The sequence below is a fragment of the Prionailurus viverrinus genome, chromosome B4 (genome assembly GCF_022837055.1).
Source record: "Prionailurus viverrinus isolate Anna chromosome B4, UM_Priviv_1.0, whole genome shotgun sequence".
NCBI classification, from domain to species: Eukaryota; Metazoa; Chordata; class Mammalia; order Carnivora; family Felidae; genus Prionailurus; species Prionailurus viverrinus.
The window spans coordinates 115,003,500-115,024,781 of record NC_062567.1 but is presented as its reverse complement, the minus strand read 5'-3'; the positions used below and the strand labels follow the sequence as shown (position 1 = coordinate 115,024,781).

At 39.0% G+C, this 21,282-nt stretch overlaps 1 protein-coding gene across 3 annotated transcripts in view; it reads right to left on the bottom strand.

The window, feature by feature from the left end:
• The window catches only part of CFAP54 (cilia and flagella associated protein 54), a 301,918-nt gene that overhangs the window by 166,823 nt on the left and 113,813 nt on the right, over positions 1-21,282 (bottom strand). For all 3 annotated transcript variants that reach the window (XM_047868490.1, XM_047868491.1, XM_047868492.1), the window contains exons 26-30: positions 19,806-19,928; positions 4,700-4,828; positions 2,920-3,034; positions 1,068-1,157; positions 412-538 (exon numbers count right to left, since the gene is read on the bottom strand). In XM_047868490.1, coding sequence (XP_047724446.1) covers positions 412-538; positions 1,068-1,157; positions 2,920-3,034; positions 4,700-4,828; positions 19,806-19,928 — 584 coding nt within the window. The remainder of the gene's footprint in view (positions 1-411; positions 539-1,067; positions 1,158-2,919; positions 3,035-4,699; positions 4,829-19,805; positions 19,929-21,282) is intronic.

Here is a 21,282-nt window from a genome sequence, read left to right as displayed (position 1 = left end):
ATTTCCTCCTTTATCACTTGAAAATATGAAGCACATAAATTCCAAGCTTTGTTTTCTAATAAATGAAGTGCCTGTTTTAGGAAGAATGTTTTTCTACATGTTTTCCTGAGAATGTTTCCCTTTTGCTGCCATGTTTTAAATAGACCTCATGTTATTGATGCTTCTTTTTACTAAAATGAGAGACAGATCAATGCATAATGGTGAAAGGGAAGACCAGTTGTTGGAAGAAAATGTTTAGTTATTTATCTATTTACACACACAGACATAAATCCTTACTGTCTCCTAAGTGGCTGTTTACCCCACACTACGTGCATACTCCACCATCTTTTCCATCCACTTTATATATCTTAAAATGACAATGTTACCTATCTTTTAAAGCTTTAAATATTATAAAATATATACTACAAATACCTTTTTAAGAAGTCATAAACAGGATTTGTTATCTCCACCATAAGATGAAATTTTTCATCGTTCATACATTTTAGCATAACTTGTGTAAAGAATTCTAGGAATCTAGGTCTCTGCTTAAATTTCATAACTGTGAAAACAAAGAAATGTATAGCAGTAAATGTGTCAAGAACTCCTGTCTTTCCAAGATCAAATAATCCTTTACGGTCTATATTTCATTTGTTTTCCAAATATCTCAGTGTTGAAAACTAGTTCATAAAAGTTGCCTCTAATGTCAGACAAGTTGGGGGGAAAAGTGCTAATTATCAAAATTACTAGTTATCCTAATTTTTTTCTCTGTCACTCTGAGCTAAGCAATAATGTTGCTATTTCTTCATAGCTGGACTTGACAATCACTCACATTTTTCAATTACCTGGTACTCATAAGCTTCATAATATCACTCACTACCAAAATAAGTCACCATCAAAGTTCTGTCTTTCCAGATTTTAAATCATATTACTTGACAACCAATAGTTATTTTGTGTTATTCTAAACAGGTAAGAACTCAAAACCTTCTGTCTAGAAAAGTGAGATCTTTCAGACAACAACAAAATCCACACAATAAATGATCTTCAATAGAAAATCGAGTGAACAGCACATATACGTTTAGGTCACCTACCTTCTTTCACAGCACCTTTGACCGACCAGTTTAAAACAATAGGGTAAAGAAATACAGGGTCCTCTGTTCCTGAGAGTTCAGTTGTAACATCTAAGGTTTAAAAAATTAGTAAGTTGTAGGTTCTGTTTAACGTGAATAACCAAAAATGAAAATTCTTTGGAAGAATGTTCAAGCATTCATTCTAAATTATGTGCTTTCAAATATCAACTACATCATTATATTTGGGGGCATTAAAAACTTCAGTGATCTTAGTTATTTTCCTTTCATTTTTCCCCCTAAAAGCCAAGGAGATCACCACCAAAGAGGTGAAGAGTTTCTAAGGCTTGAGTCTCTCATATTCAATGGCTGTCATATTACCAGCAAACCCCAGACTCAGAAACATACCAATTATGTTAACTTTATTTTTACAAAATTACTTTTAAAAGACCGTAAAATATACAATAATGAACAGCACAGCCACTGGAGCAAGGCTGCCTGGGTTCAAATTCTAACACCAACAATTTTTAGTTATGAGACCTTGTTAAGTTACTCATCTTCTCTGTGCCTCAGGTTCTTTACCTTTAAAATGAGCATAAGAGTAGCTCCCTCATATGGTTGTTATATAAGGGCCATATGAGTTTCAATATGTATAAAATACTTAAAATACTTCCTGGCACACAGAAAGTACTGTACAAAACTATTATTTTATGATTGTTTTGTTATTAAATCTGTTGTTTAGCTAGTAACATTACATTGTGCTTCTTAGTAAAATGTTTTTACTGACAAAATGAAAATAATTCACATCTCTAAAACACTTCACATTTTAAAGAATTATATTTTTATAATGAGACAATTACAGCTTTCCCAAAGCTAGGTTTACTGGTTGTGTGAATAATAGAGCATTGGGTTCAATTCATTAATTCAACTCAAAACAGACTTTGGAGAGAGAGAGAGAGAGAGAGAGAGAGAGAGAGAGAGAGAGAGATCCAGGTCAGGGAATTGTGATCCCAGATAGAACTGAGGCACACTAAGAGAGGTGAGGTCAGGACACAGAATTCTGCAAGTAGTCAGTTCCAGAAAGGCTGAGGGGCCAAAAGTAGAACCTCCTACTTGAGGAAAATGTGGAGAGAAAAGATACTCTCTTATTCTTCCAGAAGGTTTGAAGTACCTGCTAAAAAGCAGGTGATAATATTTAGCATCACTAGAAACTAAATCAATTTCTTAAGCAGATTTCCAAACTGCAAACTCCAAAATTCTAATCACTGTATGCACAGTGATCCATTTTGAAATTCCTATTTGGCACAATGACCTAAAACTAAACCACTCTTTCACTTGAGCAGACTGTGGTTCAAATCACTCACTCATTAACACACTTCACGCTATCCTTTTATTTCTGTTACATTTCTGCCTTTGAAAGAGTAGTGATTCTCAATTTTGCGCTCCCCTCACCAATACACTTGGCAACATTTGCCTCCCAGTTGATTGTCAAAGCAGGGAAGATGGCATGCCAAGCATCTAGGTAGAGGACAGGGATGCCACTCATCATCCTAGGGTACTCCACAGCAAAGAATTAGCTGACCCAAATCGACAAGAATGTCGAGGCTGAGAAACCCTGCTTTAGAATCAAAAATAAGCCAGCTATGTAATCCTAAATAAATCACTTAATCTTCATGAACCACATCAGAAAAAAAGCAGTTAGCAATCCATTATTAACACAGTATTTTTAGGATTAATGAAATAATGTAAAAGCACCTTAAAGGATTTATTTACCAAATGCTAATCTCATCTTAATCCTTTTAACAAAATAGTTTCTTATTTAAAAAAAAAAACATAATGCCAAGTAGAAGTATACAGAAAGAAAAAAAATGACTACATTGCTTCGTCAGTTTGAGTAGGTGGGTCTCCAACAAGGCCAGCTGTTCATTTATTTTTTCAGGTAATAATATCTGCTGTGGCTTCTTAGGCTTGTAAGACTTCTTAGAAGAACCCTAAAAACATTGGTTAAGTGTCAGAACGTACTTCAACATGTTTCAACAATTGTCACTTTGAAGTAATAATCTTTAAATTACGATTTCATACTTTCACACCCGGTGGATAAAAACTACAATCTACATGGCTAGGTGAAAAAAATGAATAATTAATAATAACAGTCATTTCATCCCAACTAAATGACAAACACAATACTCAGTATTTTATGGAGATTAAACAAAATATTTCTTCTCTTCCCCTCTCCCTTCTTTCCAGTAACTTCTACACCCCAAAACCCCAACTAGCACCATCCCTTCAACCTATACACACTTTTCTGAAAGCAGCTGAGGGTAGAGCTCTAAAAAATCCTCAAAAGAAAACTCTCATCTTGCCCTCAGAAATGTATTCCTTTTTCCCTTTTCTTCTTTCCTTTCTTTTTTTCCCAGAGGAGCTTCTTTACAACTAAGCTAATTGCCTTTGCTGCTTTGCCTTTCATTGAAACATAACAAGATCTGCAATTAGTGGATTAAGTATTAGTGGATCTGTGCTCAGTCTCCCCACCATGTTTTCAACAGTCTGAGCCTGAGAACTGAAGTGTTAATGTCTCCTGTTCTCAAACAAACAAACAAACAACCCTCCCAAGCCCCTACAGGCTTAAAGCGTCCTTGAGGGGCTATAACAATTTCTGACTCTTATAAATTAGGTGTTAGCTTCTCGGTCCCTACAGTCTTAGAAAGAAGTATCACAACATTCCACTGGGCTTGGGGCTCCATGGAAGGACACATGGGGTCCTGCCCTGCAATGATGTGAAGGAACAGGCTCATGAGTCAAGGCCTGGGTGACATAAAGGGCCTGGCGGCTGATGGACTCTGACAGTGAACAACGGTTGGTGGAAAAAAACCCTCAAAATGCATCCAGCTTAATCAAAACTCTCTCTAAATAAAATGACCCTTCACCCCTCAAAAAAGTATTACGGCTTAAAAAAATTCGTCCAGTAAAACAGTGGTGGTTTTTGAAGCTTTTTGTGGCAAGCACACACTTACTTTGGCATATAATTCATCATATAATAGAGATAGAGATGGGGCCAGTCCAACAGAAACAGAGTCTAGGGTTGACAGTCTCTCTCCCCACCCCAGTCAGTGAATTAGTAGGCTTCAAGTAATTCCTAGTGCTCCTCAGAAATGAAGCAACATTTCAAAATTTGATCTATAAAAACACATAACCGTATGGTTTCAAGAAAAGGCAATACAATGGGAGGCAGATACTAAAAAGTAGTCTTAGACCTTAGCAGTTTCATAAAGAAGACAATTTAGGTGACACAATGAGGTTAGGAAAAATCTGTGAACAAACTAAAAAGCTCTGATGGGTATTTACTACATTCGCTGACCCACCCAGAATCATAAAATCAATTTGGGAGAGACTTTACAGGGCTTTTAGTCCCCTGTCCAGCTGGGCATAGGAAGCTCCATCAACACCTGATGGTCAGTACTGGTGAGAGAGGCTCTTCAGTATTCCAGCATGGATGCTTCTAAACAAGGAAACTCTTTGCTATATACCACTTTTTGTTTATATAAATATGACAAATTTGAAACTAGTCAATTTTCTAACACATTTGCTAATATCGCATGACACTTAAAAGACTCAAATCAGTATATGTTTTAAGACAAGAAACAAAAATCAATTACCTCCTCTTGTGTTTCTTCTTGGTCAGTCACACCAAACAGAGATTTGCACCCTGATGTGATGTCTAACATCTTTTTTCCATAATTTATAATCATAACTGCCAGGTCATATTCTTTCCATGAACGCAGAATCTAATTGAAAATATTTATTAATTATAATTAAATATTATTAATTACCCCTTGTCTATTTTCAAGTGTCATCCACCATCTTTCATAAACTCAAAAGTCCCATTAATGTTTGGGTCTAAGAATTCCCCTGATTTTGTTAAGGAAACTGGTAATTTACCTCCAGATTATATTTCCCCACAATTAAAGCTGCCCGATTCCACTGCTTTAAATAAAGGACAAATTAACAAGATTATCTCCTCAATAATGAATTTCCCATATTTCTGGGACATATAGCCATATACGTTTCGGTATAGGAAGTTAACTGTTAAGAAAATATTTCCACTTAACACACCCATGTTAAAACAAAATCATTCTCTGGGGCGCCTGGGTGGCGCAGTCAGTTAAGCGTCCGACTTCAGCCAGGTCATGATCTCGCGGTCCGTGAGTTCGAGCCCCGCGTCGGGCTCTGGGCCGATGGCTCAGAGCCTGGAGCCTGTTTCCGATTCTGTGTCTCCCTCTCTCTCTGCCCCTCCCCTGTTCATGCTCTGTCTCTCTCTGTCCCAAAAATAAATAAACGTTGAAAAAAAAAATTTAAAAAAAAAAAAAACAAAAAAAACAAAATCATTCTAAAAAGTCCATATAACCACCACCTCCTGTCTTGAGTTGCTTTCTATGTGAAATGGCATAATTACTGACATCAAAATGTCTGGGTTAGGGGGTGATTTAAGATCGGTAAATGATTCATAAGACATTCTAGTGGTGGACTAGACTAGAGACAAGCTGTGTTGGGCAGATTCTCCATGAACCAGAGCTGCAACAGACGCTGCAATCATAAAAAGGGGAGCTGCTCTCATCCACAATTTGTTACTAATTACTATTCTTTGGCCTTCTCTAGCCTGGCCCTTACCTAGTGTAAAGCACTCATCTCCTTGTACTTTAAGCTCACAAAATATTGAGCCAAATATAAATTCTGACACTCACTATGGTTTCAGGCCTTCATGCCTCCCTACTCCTGAGGCATTTCTCAGAACAACTTGCCTACTTTATTTATAAAGCTTCACCTGGTCATGAACACCTGGGCGCTAGCATCAACTCTAGAAAGGTTTCCCTGGAGGGCGGCAAGATGGCGGCTTAGGAGGACGCTGGGCTCACCGCACGTCCTGCTGATCACTTAGATTCCATCTACACCTGCCTAAATAACCCAGAAAACCGCCAGAGGATTAGCAGAACGGAGTCGCCGGAGCCAAACGCAGACGAGAGGCCCACGCAAGAGGGTAGGAAGGGCGGCGAGGCGGTGCGCGCTCCACGGACTGGCGGGAGGGAGCCGGGGCGGAGGGGCGGCTCGCCGGCCAAGCACAGCCACCGAGTCTGGCTTGCAAAAGCGGAGGGGCCTGACGGACTGTGTTCCCACAACAAGCGCGACTTAGCGTCTGGGAGGTCATAAGTTAACAGCTCTGCTCGGAAAGCGGGAAGGCTGGAGGACAAAGGGAGGGAGAGCTGCTGAGCCCCCTGACAACAGAGCTCAGTTTGGTGGGGAACAAAGGCGCTCGCCAGCGCCATCTCCCCCGCCCATCCCCCAGCCAAAATCCCAAAGAGAACCTGTTCCTGCCGGGGAACTTGCTCGCTCCGCGCAAACACCCAACTCTGCGCTTCGGCGGAGCCAAACCTCCGGCAGCGGATCTGACTCCCTCCCGCTGCCACAGGGCCCCTCCTGAAGTGGATCACCTAAGGAGAAGCGATCTAAGCCTGCCCCTCCTGCCCCCGAGCACCTTGCCTACCCACCCCAGCTAATACGCCAGATCCCCAGCATCACAAGCCTGGCACGGTGCAAGTAGCCCAGACGAGCCACACCACCCCACAGTGAATCCCGCCCCTAGGAGAGGGGAAGAGAAGGCACACACCAGTCTGACCGTGGCCCCAGCGGTGGGCTGGGGACAGACATCAGGTCTGACTGCGGCCCCGCCCACCAACTCCAGTTATACACTACAGCACAGGGGAAGTGCCCTGCAGGTCCTCACCACTCCAGGGACTATCCAAAATGACCAAGCGGAAGAACTCCCCTCAGAAGAATCTCCAGGAAATAACAACAGCTAATGAGCTGATCAAAAAGGATTTAAATAATATAACAGAAAGTGAATTTAGAATAATAGTCATAAAATTAATCGCTGGGCTTGAAAACAGTATACAGGACAGCAGAGAATCTCTTGCTACAGAGATCAAGGGACTAAGGAACAGTCACGAGGAGCTGAAAAACGCTTTAAACGAAATGCATAACAAAATGGAAACCACCACAGCTCGGCTTGAAGAGGCAGAGGAGAGAATAGGTGAACTAGAAGATAAAGTTATGGAAAAAGAGGAAGCTGAGAAAAAGAGAGATAAAAAAATCCAGGAGTATGAGGGGAAAATTAGAGAATTAAGTGATACACTAAAAAGAAATAATATACGCATAATTGGTATCCCAGAGGAGGAAGAGAGAGGGAAAGGTGCTGAAGGGGTCCTTGAAGAAATCATAGCTGAGAACTTCCCTGAACTGGGGAAGGAAAAAGGCATTGAAATCCAAGAGGGACAGAGAACTCCCTTCAGACGTAACTTGAATCGATCTTCTGCACGACATATCATAGTGAAACTGGCAAAATACAAGGATAAAGAGAAAATTCTGAAAGCAGCAAGGGGTAAACGTGCCCTCACATATAAAGGGAGACCTATAAGACTCGTGACTGATCTCTCTTTTGAAACTTGGCAGGCCAGAAAGAATTGGCACGAGATTTTCAGGGTGCTAGACAGAAAAAATATGCAGCCGAGAATCCTTTATCCAGCAAGTCTGTCATTTAGAATAGAAGGAGAGATAAAGGTCTTCCCAAACAAACAAAAACTGAAGGAATTTGTCACCACTAAACCAGCCCTACAAGAGATCCTAAGGGGGACCCTGTGAGACAAAGTCCCAGAGACATCACTACAAGCATAAAACATACAGACATCACAATGACTCTAAACCCGTATCTTTCTATAATAACACTGAATGTAAATGGATTAAATGCGCCAACCAAAAGACATAGGGTATCAGAATGGATAAAAAAACAAGACCCATCTATTTGCTGTCTACAAGAGACTCATTTTAGACCTGAGGACACCTTTAGATTGAGAGTGAGGGGATGGAGAACTATTTATCATGCGACTGGAAGCCAAAAGAAAGCTGGAGTAGCCATACTTATATCAGACAAACTAGACTTTAAATTAAAGGCTGTAACAAGAGATGAAGAAGGACATTATATAATAGTTACAGGGTCTATCCATCAGGAAGAGCTAACAATTATAAATGTCTATGCACCGAATACCGGAGCCCCCAAATATATAAAACAATTACTCATAAACATAAGCAACCTTATTGATAAGAATGTGGTAATTGCAGGGGACTTTAATACACCACTTACAGAAATGGATAGATCATCTAGACACACGGTCAATAAAGAAACAAGGGCCCTGAACGAGACATTGGATCAGATGGACTTGACAGATATATTTAGAACTCTGCATCCCAAAGCAACAGAATATACTTTCTTCTCGAGTGCACATGGAACATTCTCCAAGATAGATCATATACTGGGTCACAAAACAGCCCTTCATAAGTTTACAAGAATTGAAATTATACCATGCTTACTTTCAGACCACAATGCTATGAAGCTTGAAATCAACCACAGAAAAAAGTCTGGAAAACCTCCAAAAGCATGGAGGTTAAAGAACACCCTACTAACGAATGAGTGGGTCAACCAGGCAATTAGAGAAGAAATTAAAAAATATATGGAAACAAATGAAAATGAAAATACAACAATCCAAACGCTTTGGGACGCAGCAAAGGCAGTCCTGAGAGGAAAATACATTGCAATCCAGGCCTATCTCAAGAAACAAGAAAAATCCCAAATACAAAATCTAACAGCACACCTAAAGGAACTAGAAGCAGAACAGCAAAGGCAGCCTAAGCCCAGCAGAAGAAGAGAAATAATAAAGATCAGGGCAGAAATAAACAATATAGAAACTAAAAAAACTGTAGAGCAGATCAACGAAACCAAGAGTTGGTTTTTTGAAAAAATAAACAAAATTGACAAACCTCTAGCCAGGCTTCTCAAAAAGAAAAGGGAGATGACCCAAATAGATAAAATCATGAATGAAAATGGAATTATTACAACCAATCCCTCAGAGATACAAACAATTATCAGGGAATACTATGAAAACTTATATGCCAACAAACTGGACAACCTGGAAGAAATGGACAAATTCCTGAACAACCACACTCTTCCAAAACTCAATCAGGAGGAAATAGAAAGCTTGAACAGACCCATAACCAGCGAAGAAATTGAATCGGTTATCAAAAATCTCCCAACAAATAAGAGTCCAGGACCAGATGGCTTCCCAGGGGAGTTCTACCAGACGTTTAAAGCAGAGATAATACCTATCCTTCTCAAGCTATTCCAAGAAATAGAAAGGGAAGGAAAACTTCCAGACTCATTCTATGAAGCCAGTATTACTTTGATTCCTAAACCAGACAGAGACCCAGTAAAAAAAGAGAACTACAGGCCAATATCCCTGATGAATATGGATGCAAAAATTCTCAATAAGGTACTAGCAAATCGAATTCAACGGCATATAAAAAGAATTATTCACCATGATCAAGTGGGATTCATTCCTGGGATGCAGGGCTGGTTCAACATTCGCAAATCAATCAACGTGATACATCACATTAACAAAAAAAAAGAGAAGAACCATATGATCCTGTCAATCGATGCAGAAAAGGCCTTCGACAAAATCCAGCACCCTTTCTTAATAAAAACCCTTGAGAAAGTCGGGATAGAAGGAACATACTTAAAGATCATAAAAGCCATTTATGAAAAGCCCACAGCTAGCATCATCCTCAACGGGGAAAAACTGAGAGCTTTTTCCCTGAGATCAGGAACACGACAAGGATGCCCACTCTCACCGCTGCTGTTTAACATAGTGCTGGAAGTTCTAGCATCAGCAATCAGACAACAAAAGGAAATCAAAGGCATCAAAATTGGCCAAGATGAAGTCAAGCTTTCGCTTTTTGCAGATGACATGATATTATACATGGAAAATCCGATAGACTCCACCAAAAGTCTGCTAGAACTGATACAGGAATTCAGCAAAGTTGCAGGATACAAAATCAATGTACAGAAATCAGTTGCATTCTTATACACTAACAATGAAGCAACAGAAAGACAAATAAAGAAACTGATCCCATTCACAATTGCACCAAGAAGCATAAAATACCTAGGAATAAATCTAACCAAAGATGTAAAGGATCTGTATGCTGAAAATTATAGAAAGCTTATGAAGGAAATTGAAGAAGATTTAAAGAAATGGAAAGACATTCCCTGCTCATGGATTGGAAAAATAAATATGGTCAAAATGTCAATACTACCCAAAGCTATCTACACATTCAATGCAATCCCAATCAAAATTGCACCAGCATTCTTCTCGAAACTAGAACAAGCAATCCTAAAATTCATATGGAACCACAAAAGGCCCCGAATAGCCAAAGGAATTTTGAAGAAGAAGACCAAAGCAGGAGGCATCACAATCCCAGACTTTAGCCTCTACTACAAAGCTGTCATCATCAAGACAGCATGGTATTGGCACCAAAACAGACACATAGACCAATGGAATAGAATAGAAACCCCAGAACTAGACCCACAAACGTATGGCCAACTCATCTTTGACAAAGCAGGAAAGAACATCCAGTGGAAAAAAGACAGCCTCTTTAACAAATGGTGCTGGGAGAACTGGACAGCAACATGCAGAAGGTTGAAACTAGACCACTTTCTCACACCATTCACAAAAATAAACTCAAAATGGATAAAGGACCTAAATGTGAGACAGGAAACCATCAAAACCTTAGAGGAGAAAGCAGGAAAAGACCTCTCTGACCTCAGCCGTAGCAATCTCTTACTGGACACATCCCCAAAGGCAAGGGAATTAAAAGCAAAAGTGAATTACTGGGACCTTATGAAGATAAAAAGCTTCTGCACAGCCAAGGAAACAACCAACAAAACTAAAAGGCAACCAACGGAATGGGAAAAGATATTCGCAAATGACATATTGGACAAAGGGCTAGTATCCAAAATCTATAAAGAGCTCACCAAACTCCACACCCGAAAAACAAATAACCCAGTGAAGAAATGGGCAGAAAACATGAATAGACACTTCTCTAAAGAAGACATCCGGATGGCCAACAGGCACATGAAAAGATGTTCAGCGTCGCTCCTTATCAGGGAAATACAAATCAAAACCACACTCAGGTATCACCTCACGCCAGTCAGAGTGGCCAAAATGAACAAATCAGGAGACTATAGATGCTGGAGAGGATGTGGAGAAACGGGAACCCTCTTGCACTGTTGGTGGGAATGCAAATTGGTGCAGCCGCTCTGGAAAGCAGTGTGGAGGTTCCTCAGAAAATTAAAAATAGACCTACCCTATGACCCAGCAATAGCACTGCTAGGAATTTATCCAAGGGATACAGGAGCGCTGATGCATAGGGCCACGTGTACCCCAATGTTCATAGCAGCACTCTCAACAATAGCCAAATTATGGAAAGAGCCTAAATGTCCATCAACTGATGAATGGATAAAGAAATTGTGGTTTATATACACAATGGAATATTACGTGGCAATGAGAAAAAATGAAATATGGCCTTTCGTAGCAACGTGGATGGAACTGGAGAGTGTGATGCTAAGTGAAATAAGCCATACAGAGAAAGACAGATACCATATGGTTTCACTCTTATGTGGATCCTGAGAAACTTCACAGGAACCCATGGGGGAGGGGAAGGAAAAAAAAAAAAAAGAGGTTAGAATGGGAGAGAGCCAAAGCATAAGAGACTTAAAAACTGAGAACAAACTGAGGGTTGATGGGGGGTGGGAGGGAGGAGAGGGTGGGTGATGGTATTGAGGAGGGCACCTTTTGGGATGAGCACTGGGTGTTGTATGGAAACCAATTTGTCAATAAATTTCATAAAAAAAAAAAAAAAAAAAAAAAAAAAACTATAGAAATAAAAAACTAAAAAAAAAAAAAAAAAAAAAAAAGAAAGGTTTCCCTGGCCAGCAGTCTGATTTGCATAGGGGACACCTTCATGGTGAACCCCATAAGGCCATTCTCTAAGAGTATAAATAAGCTTGTAGGAATTTGTTAGATGTAGGTGTATTCTGTGAAGCTGAGTAACTTAGTATTTATTTAAGATAAGTAATAACTGTTACTTCCCATACAGTGAAAGGATATATACACGGGTGGTTGCATAAATCTGATAATACCTACCTGATCCAAGGTGCTAAGAAATAGAAATACTTCGTGGGACCCGGCAATAGCGTTAAATTAATGCTGACCTTGGAACTGAGTGTGGGAAGGAAAACGGTGAAATAAGTCTTGAAAAGGTTGATGGGGTTAGGTCAATCAGGGCTTTAAATGCCAGGCAAAACAGTCCAGTGTCATTATAAAATTGATATCGAGGGAGTATGTTGTATTAGAAAGCAGAAATGAGCTGATGTTTGCTCTCCATTCAACTTTGCTCTCTGATGTAGGTGGAGGCTTAGAACTAGAAAGGACTGTGTCGTCTTTTCCCCTTATCTTCATATGACAGTACAAAATGATAAATGATAACGAATTTTTCCAATCAAAAGGGAAATAGAGAACCAATTCTACTTAACACACCAAATGGTGAACAGAAATAAAAAGACTATGCCAGATGTTTAGCATAATAAGTTTTAAACAATGCAAACATAATGGAACATTTAACATGACTTGTCTCAGAAAGTGGCACTTCATTTGGAATTCTGGCAACTTTTAGAAAAAATACTGCTGTTTAAAGAAGAAAGATTGAGTCATCTGAACAGATTACTAATGTTTTAAGCAGAACAGAGAAAGGACACAGAGCCATTAGACTAATTGGACTTTCCATGTCATAACAGAAAATCCATACAAAAAATGTGTTTATAAAAAAATGAACACCTGAAATCTGGGACTCGAGGCTAGGCCAGGGTTCTGGGGTTACCGTCAGGCTGGAGGAAGCTTCCGAAAGGACAATTCTCAGCATATCAATTTGGGACAGAAGCAGCTCTGATATCAAAATCGTCACATTAATATACATTTTACTTTTTACAGATGTCCAAAATACATTCAGGGTCATTTCTATAATAATATCACTTGGATCTCAATGTGATTCTTCAAGTTGTGGGGGAAAGCTAGTGGAGTTGTGGATGGCAAGTAAGGAATTGCAGGGCCAGTCCCAAGCTGCTGTGTGCTATGGGAGAAAAATCACACAAGGCTGAGAGAGGAGACATGTGAATTCAAGGACTTCAACATGCACTAGGCCCCAAATGCTGGTCTTTTGTTCTAGGTCAGTACTCTCTGCAATCATCCACAGAAGCTGCTGCAAAACCTCCCATTCTTCTCAATCTCGGAAACCCACCCTTACTCCTTACTTCCTTACTCTCAGCAAATGACCTTGCTTCCTTTTCACAGAGGAAATGTAGGGAAACTAGCTTATCTCCTGTCCAGAAACCTACCTACACACTCACCTGTAACTCCAGCCATCCTACTCTCCTGTTAGAGGAGAGAGGTCAATCTCCTATCCAAACTAACCCTTCCCACCTGTGCTAGGACTCACTGCCTCCTGCCTTCTCAGGGATCTTGCTCCTATATCCTCATCCTTTCCCTCTCCTGGCTCCTCTCCTTTAATGGTCAAATATGGAGTGCCTGGATAAGCAGAATTGGTTTGTTGGTTGTTTTCTTTTGTTTTGAGAGAGAGAGAGAGAGAGAGAGAGAGAGAGAGATTGAATCTTAAGCAGGCTTCAAGCCCAACATAGAGCCCAATTCAGGGCTCTGTCTCAGGCCTGTGAAATTAAGACCTGAGCCAAAATCAAGCGTTGGATGCCTAGCTGAGCTACCCAGGCACTCCTGGTTGGTTGGTTTTTAGCAGGAGAAGTTGCTATTGGCAACTTGCAACCTACAAGCTGCGTTGGAATAGTTTCTTTGTTCTGGAAGAAAAATTACAGTAGCTGCTATTAGTTATTTAAATGCAAAGTGAGTAGTTGTCCAGTACCCTGGAAAGAGAGTATAACCTGGCCTTCTTTTATTTGAAAAAGACATTCCTCTCCTGGAAATACTTACTGATGGACAAATCTGGGGGGCAGGCAGTGGGGGATGCCAAGCAGAGAAGATATTCCAAAGAAAAGTAACCTTGGAAGATATACTTTTAGTCCAGCATAACACTAATTAATGTGTGTATAATTGTAACATTAGAAATGGAAAGGGGCACTTTGGATTATGTGGGACTCCTGCTTTCTCACTGGTTACACCACATGATAATGGCAGCGCTGATAGCACCAGAGAGATTCTCAAGGTTGAGGTTGGGAATGACAAAACAGCTGTGGACCAATCAACTCTCCTCTTCTTCCTCTTGACTAATGGAAGCAGGACAGGCCCCTTGGATTTAGTGCACTCTTAAATAATTCTCTTCCCTTCTCACTCTACACACTGTCCCCAGACGATATCATTTATTTGTATTGTTCATTTGAGTCCATATATTAATGATGGCTTTGTCCTTATACATATTTGGCCTCTCTTGAACTCCAAGATGGTAGTTCCAATTATATAATATACACCTCTTTGGATATTCTATTAGTCCCAAAGGTCAATATATTGAAAACTCAGTATCTTTTCTCTCTTTCCCATACAAAATTACTCCCTCTCCAGAGTCCAACAAATAGTATTCACTCAACTGCTGAGTCCAGATAGCTGGATTACTGTTGACTCTCCCCTCTTTCCCTTGTATCCTCACATACTCAGTAGTTTTACAGGTTGTCAACTCTATCTCATAAATAACTCTTAAATTCTTTCAATTCTATCTCCCACTTTTTCACACTATAGTAGCCTCCCCTCTTAAGCATGGGGGATATGTTCCAAGAACCTAGTGGATGCCTGAAACCTCAGATAGCACCAATCCTGATATACATGTTTTTTTTTTTTAATACATATGTGCCTATGATAAAGTTTAATTTATAAGTTAGGCAGAGTAATAACAACTATAATAATAAAATAGAACGTTTATAACAGTATACTGTAATAAAAGCCATGTGAGCAGAGTCTCTCTCAAAATATCTTGTACTGTGCTCACCCTTCCCCTTGTGATGACGGGACATGATAAAATGCCTATGTGATGAGATGAAGTGAGGTGGATGACGCAGGCACCACAACACAGCGTTAGGCTACCGCTGACCTTCTGACAACGCATCGGATGGAGGCCCATCTGCTTCCCGATGCAGTTGACCGTGGGTACGTGAAACCGCGGAAAGCAAAACTGCAGATAAGGGGAGACTGCCATAGTTCAGTTTGTCATCTCTCACCCTCTAACTCCCTCCCTGCTTCAGGTCTTATCCCACTCTACTAGCTGTTGTGCCACCAGAATAGTTTCTCTTTTCTAAAATGCAAATTTCATTATGTCATTTCCAGGTTTAAAACCCTTGAATGGCTCTTCTCTGACCTCATTAGAGGGCCATTCATCATCTGGTACCTGTTCACTACTCCACTTTTCAAGGTGACTGAAACACATTCTTCATAATTAAAAATAAATCTGATTCTTCTTTTCCCAAACTTTAAAATTATTTCATATTTTCCCATTGATTACTCTATGAGGCAATGTTAATAATCCTGTATCTGTCAAATGTTTTTTTAATATTTGCCTTTAAGCCTTGTTAATAGTGTCTTGCCATAAAAAAAAAATTCTTTTAATTATCATGTAATCTGTTTATCTTTTCCTGTGTACCTGTTAAATTATATGCCCTTTTGAGAAAGGTCTCCTCTGACTTCAAGGCCATACAAATATCCATCTGGACTTTATTTTGTTTGTAGTAGGAGGTAGAGCTCTGGCTTTGTTTATTTACAGATGAATAGTCAGTTATACCAACACCTTTTATTAAATAAAATATTTTAATAAATTATCATTTTCCCAATAAATCCAAATGCCACCTTTGTCATATATTAAGTTCTTCTGTAGACCTGGGACTGTCTATTCCTGGACTCTTCTATTCTTCTGAACTATTTGCCTATTACTTTGTTAACACCATTTTTTATTGAAGTGGCCTTATAATAAGTCTTAGTATGTATTGAGAACTTTAAGTTATTCTAATCAGTTTCAGAGAAACCCCATTGGGATTCTGATTAGATCTGTGTTATATTTAAATATTATTTTAGGAAGGATTTATATTTCTATGACATTAAGTCTTCATATTCAGGAACCTGCAGTGGCCCGCCATATGTTCAGATCTTATTTTGTGCCCTTCAGTAGATTTCACAGTTCTTTTATTTGGGTCTTTTAGCACTCTGTTAGGTTTAAAATATTGTATTTTTTCCTCCAAGTTTTTATTTAAATTCCAGTTAACATACAGTGTAATATTAGTTTCAGGTGTACAACTTAGTGATTCCTCACTTACATACAACACCTGGTGTTCATCACAACAAGTGCCCCTTAATCCCCATCACCTATTTAACCCACCCTGGTTCACCTCCCCTCCATCAACCCTCAGTTTGTTCTCTATCGTTAAGAGTGTGTTTCTTGGTTTGCCTTTTTCTCCCTGCTATATTCATCTGTTTTGTTTCTCAAATTCCACATGAGTGAAATCATATGGTATTTGTCTTAAAATATTGTATATTATAAAGTGGTGTATTTTCTTCTCTCCATTTCTAACCAGTTACTGACAGTATAAAAATATCAGTTTGAAAGCATCTCACAATCATTTTATAAATTCTTTTTTCGATTGTAATAATGTTTACTAGATTCTCATGAGTTTTGGAAACCTGTAACAATTACAGATTAATTTATACTTGTTTTAAAAATTTTTTTAATGTTTATTTATTTTTGAGAGAGAGAGAGTGAGAGAGCTTGAGCAGGGGGAGAGGCAGAGACAGAGAGGGAGACACAGAATCTGAAACTGGCTCCAGGTTGTGAGCTGTCAGCACAGAGCCCGATGTGGGACTAGAACTCATAAACCAGGAGATCATGACCTGAGCTGAAGTCCGACATTTAACCGACTGAGCCACGCAGGTGCCCCAGTTTTTTAATATCATAAAATTTTTCATATCGTTATCTATTGCATTAGAGAATCTCTACAAATAATGAATCACACTATTAAGAGTCAGCATCTCCTATACCTGATTTTTAATGAGACGTTTTATGAGTGTTTCTTACAATTATAAACACTTGAATCTGACTTAAAAAATTTTTTTAATGTTTATTTATTCTTGAGGGAGAGACAGCCAGAGCGAGAATGGGGTAGAGAGAGAGGGAGGGCAGAGAGAGAGGGAGACACAGAATCCAAAACAGGTTCCAGGCTCTGAGCTGTCAGCACAGACCCTGAGACGGGGCTCGAACTCACGAGCCATGAGATCACACGAGCCATGAGATCATGACCCGAGCTGAAGTCAGATGCTTACCTGACTGAGTACCCAGGCACCCCACTTGAATCTGACTTTCTAGCTCATCTGGCCATCTCTGTCATCTGAGTTCATTAACACTTAGTGAAGTAATTAATACACTTGATTGTATTCCTTCTATCTTAAGTACTATCTCTTTTTCTTTCTTAGTTTTGCTGAATTAGCCATTTTTCCTGCCTGTTATTCCTCTGTTCATTTTTCCTTCCTGTCAATTTACAAGTCTTACTGTGCTTTATAGTTTTGCACCTAGCTACATTTTCCTGAGACATCTATTTATTTATTTTTTATTTTATCTATTTATTTATTTATGAGAGAGAAAGAGGAAGGGAGCAAGAGGGAAGGGCAGAGGGAGAGAGAGAATCTTAAGCAGGCTCCATGCCGAGCATGGAGCCCCATGCAGGGCTCAATCTCATGACCATAAGATCATGATCTGAACTGAAATCAAGAGTCAGACACTTAACCCACTGAGCCACCCAGGCACCCCTCCTGAGTCATTTTTAAATATATATAGTCTATTAAGAGAAACTAATAATTTTATAGTATATGTATTTTTTATACTATATGTATTTTTTTTTAATTTTTAACGTTTATTTATTTTTGAGACAGAGAGAGACAGAGCATGAACAGGGGAGGGTCAGAGAGAGAGGGAGACACAGAATCTGAAACAGGCTCCAGGCTCTGAGCTGTCAGCACAGAGCCCGACGCGGGGCTCGAACTCACGGACCATGAGATCATGACCTGAGCCGAAGTCGGACGCTTAACCGACCAAGCCACCCAGGCGCCCCTATATGTATTTTTTTAAAACACACAACATGCACCAAGAATCTCTACCTGCTCTCCTCTCCTTAACCCCAAACAAAATAAAACTTTAAGTTCTAGGTTACTAATAAGTTTTTTCTTTCAAAGATAACATTTCTATTTCAAGAATCCCTACTTAGCATTTATATTACAAAATCCACATCATATCATTATTACCTATTTAATTTTAATAATACATATATTGCAAGGTTCATTGCTCCCATTTTTCCTCCCCTTTTTGTCTTTCCCTGTCTTGGGATTTCTCTTCTGAACCACTTGTCATTTGATACAGTATCTCCTCAAGTGTTTTCCCCAGATAAGTACATGGGCAGAATACTTTTTAAATGCCTGCACTTCCGAAAATGTTTATTTTGCCCATACAAATGAATGCTATCTTTCCTGGCTATTAGTTTTGGACCTTGGTCTTCTCCCCTCAGGATTCTACAAATGTTGCTCCGGTATTTTAGCTTCTGCTGCTGATGATAAAAAAGTTTGAAGCTAACGGATTGTCTTTCCATTGCAAATAACCTGTTCTTTGGGTCTCAAAACTACGATTGTTCTTTATATCTGGACTTCAAGAATCTCCTCACCAAGTGTCAACACATATGCTCCTACATTAATCCTGCCTGGGACTTAGGGAGCCTATTCTCTATTTTTTAATTTTCTACCTCCGGAACTCCTTTTATTTCATGTTAGGACTTCTGGGTCTGCCTTCTGAGTTTATCTCTGCATAATTCCATTCTATGCGGGTGGTATTTCTTGAGCTTCCGGATTTGACTCAAGAAATACCAGTAACCACAATCTTCATCTGTTCAATTTTTTTAATCAAATATTTTTTGTTCCGTTTCAAAAGATCTTTTGTTGTTGTTGTTTTGTTTTGACCATTTAATTGCTTTTCACCACCTTGAAGATTTTCTTTCTTTCTTTTTTTTTTTTCCAAGTTACCTCTGATCTTTTCCAATATAGTGAGAGTAAAAACCACAATTAATCTGGTGTTTGTACTGCCCCTTGGAGTTCTGAGTCCTCTTAAGTGAGTTATTATTTTTCTCTTCCTGCTAATGACTATCCTCCCTCAGTATCTACACAAACAAGATTACAGAAGCGTCTCCAGCAGTGGTAAACCAGTGGGTGATGGAAAGAATATGACGTTCTGCTCCTGAGGTCAGAAAAACAAATCATGACTTCTTTGCTAAGGTAAAGGTAAAAGTCTCTCTGTTTCAAGACCCTCACTGAAGCAAACTTAAAGTGATGGATCAAATCAGCCCACCAATGCAGTATTCTTCCAGATCCCTGACCAAATCACAAAAATCCTGTGAAAACCATATAAAATATGCAGACACAGATAAGGCCCTTCTTTGAAGAATTTCACTGGATTGAGACAACTGAAGCCTTTGAAGAAACACACAATGTGGGCCTCTGAGCCAAGCAATGAAGATAAATAAGCCTACCTCTTGGCCTCTGATTTCTTGGCTCTTTCTTGCTTCCAAGGTGAATGAGGTCCCATAAAATTGAGCTCTTTTCCACCCTTTCCCCTGGCCTAAGAGACACCCTCTGGGCTTTACTAACTGACCCAATCAGGCAACTTTTGAGCTAAAATGCTTTGTAGGTACTATTTTTTAAAGTATTTTTAAAAGTTAATTAAAAGTAGCTTTCTAAGTCATTGCTATTCCTAAGTTTTATGATATGAGGCAAAGAATAATATAAATACCTTTGTTATGTAGAAGACACAGCAAGCTATCATGTGCTGTACACTTTCAAAACTTGTAAAATGTTTCTTTGAGTGGACAATGTTTGGTAGTCCCTGCAAAACCACCATACACTTTATCAAGATCTAAAAAATAGAAGCAGAAGAGTTTCTGTTGACAAATAGCCTCACCCATTACAAAATGTCCTATTCAAATCACGCAAGTTTTAAGCCATCAAGTCTTATTATTTTCAATAATTATCAATGAATTGTTTCTCATGTATAAAAGAATGTACTCTGAGATAAAATTAATATATTCAATTTCAGATGAGTCTCTCATCTAAAGTAACTTGAAAACTAGTATAGAGGATAAAATAAGTATTCAGCAATTACAAACCAAAGCACATTTTGACAAGTGCCATAAAAATTATCGGCAGAATATTACATATACGAGACACTAAAAACACACCCACACTTAGGAGGACCTTAAAAAAACATATAGAGAAGGAGGTACCATATTAAATATAAAGTGATACCAGGTACTTGAAATAATAGTTTCTTTTAAAATTAAAACCAAGCATTCATATCCCAAGAAATCTATCCATATCAGCATTTACTTCCTAGTCTCCTTACTTCATATTATATGATCCTGAATTTGGTCAAGAGCTAGACAATTAAGTTTAGTTTTCAATACTGTTGCCCTGTTCTGAGCAACATTACTGTCAGAAAAGTAGAGCTGAGATTGCATCAATCTATTAGTCATCCAGATTATCAAAGGACAAATTAACATATGGATATTGGTCTTTTGTGAGCACACTAACTGCTTCAAGCCACCATTCTAACAATATTATTAGTATTGTTACTATACACCTATGAGTATTTTTTAATGCTTCTTTAATTCCTCCCCATCATCACCTGCCTCCACCCTACTATACCATATCTCCAAATCATGTTAGCAACCCCGTAATTTTGTAGTTTTCTCCAGGATCTTATAATCATATACATACATATAAATACACAAACATACATAGAGGGAGGGTTAATGTCATGTTACAAAATGGGATGTATAAACACTTGTTTGAACTGTGCCTTTCTCCTTCATCCATGTCTTATGAAAAATTCCTCCAAGTCTACAGGTATAGCTCAAATTCATTATTGCCAATGGCTGCACAATATGATTTAGTGTGGAACAACCATCATTTATTCAGCCATTTCCAGAATCTCCATGTTGCACACTTTCACAGCTGATGTTTTACAATCTGGTATACTGGCCATCCTCCTACTACTACACTGCCTCTTTGTCTTTAGCTCTTTTTTTTAATTTTTTCAATGTTAATTTATTTTTGAGAGACAGAGAGAGACAGTGTGAGTGGAGGAGGGGCAGAGAGAGAAAGAGAGACAGAATCCAAAGCAGGCTCCAGGCTCTGAGCTCTCAGCACAGAGTCTGATGTGGAGTTCAAACCTACGAACTGTGAGATCATGACCCAAGCCAAAGTCGGAC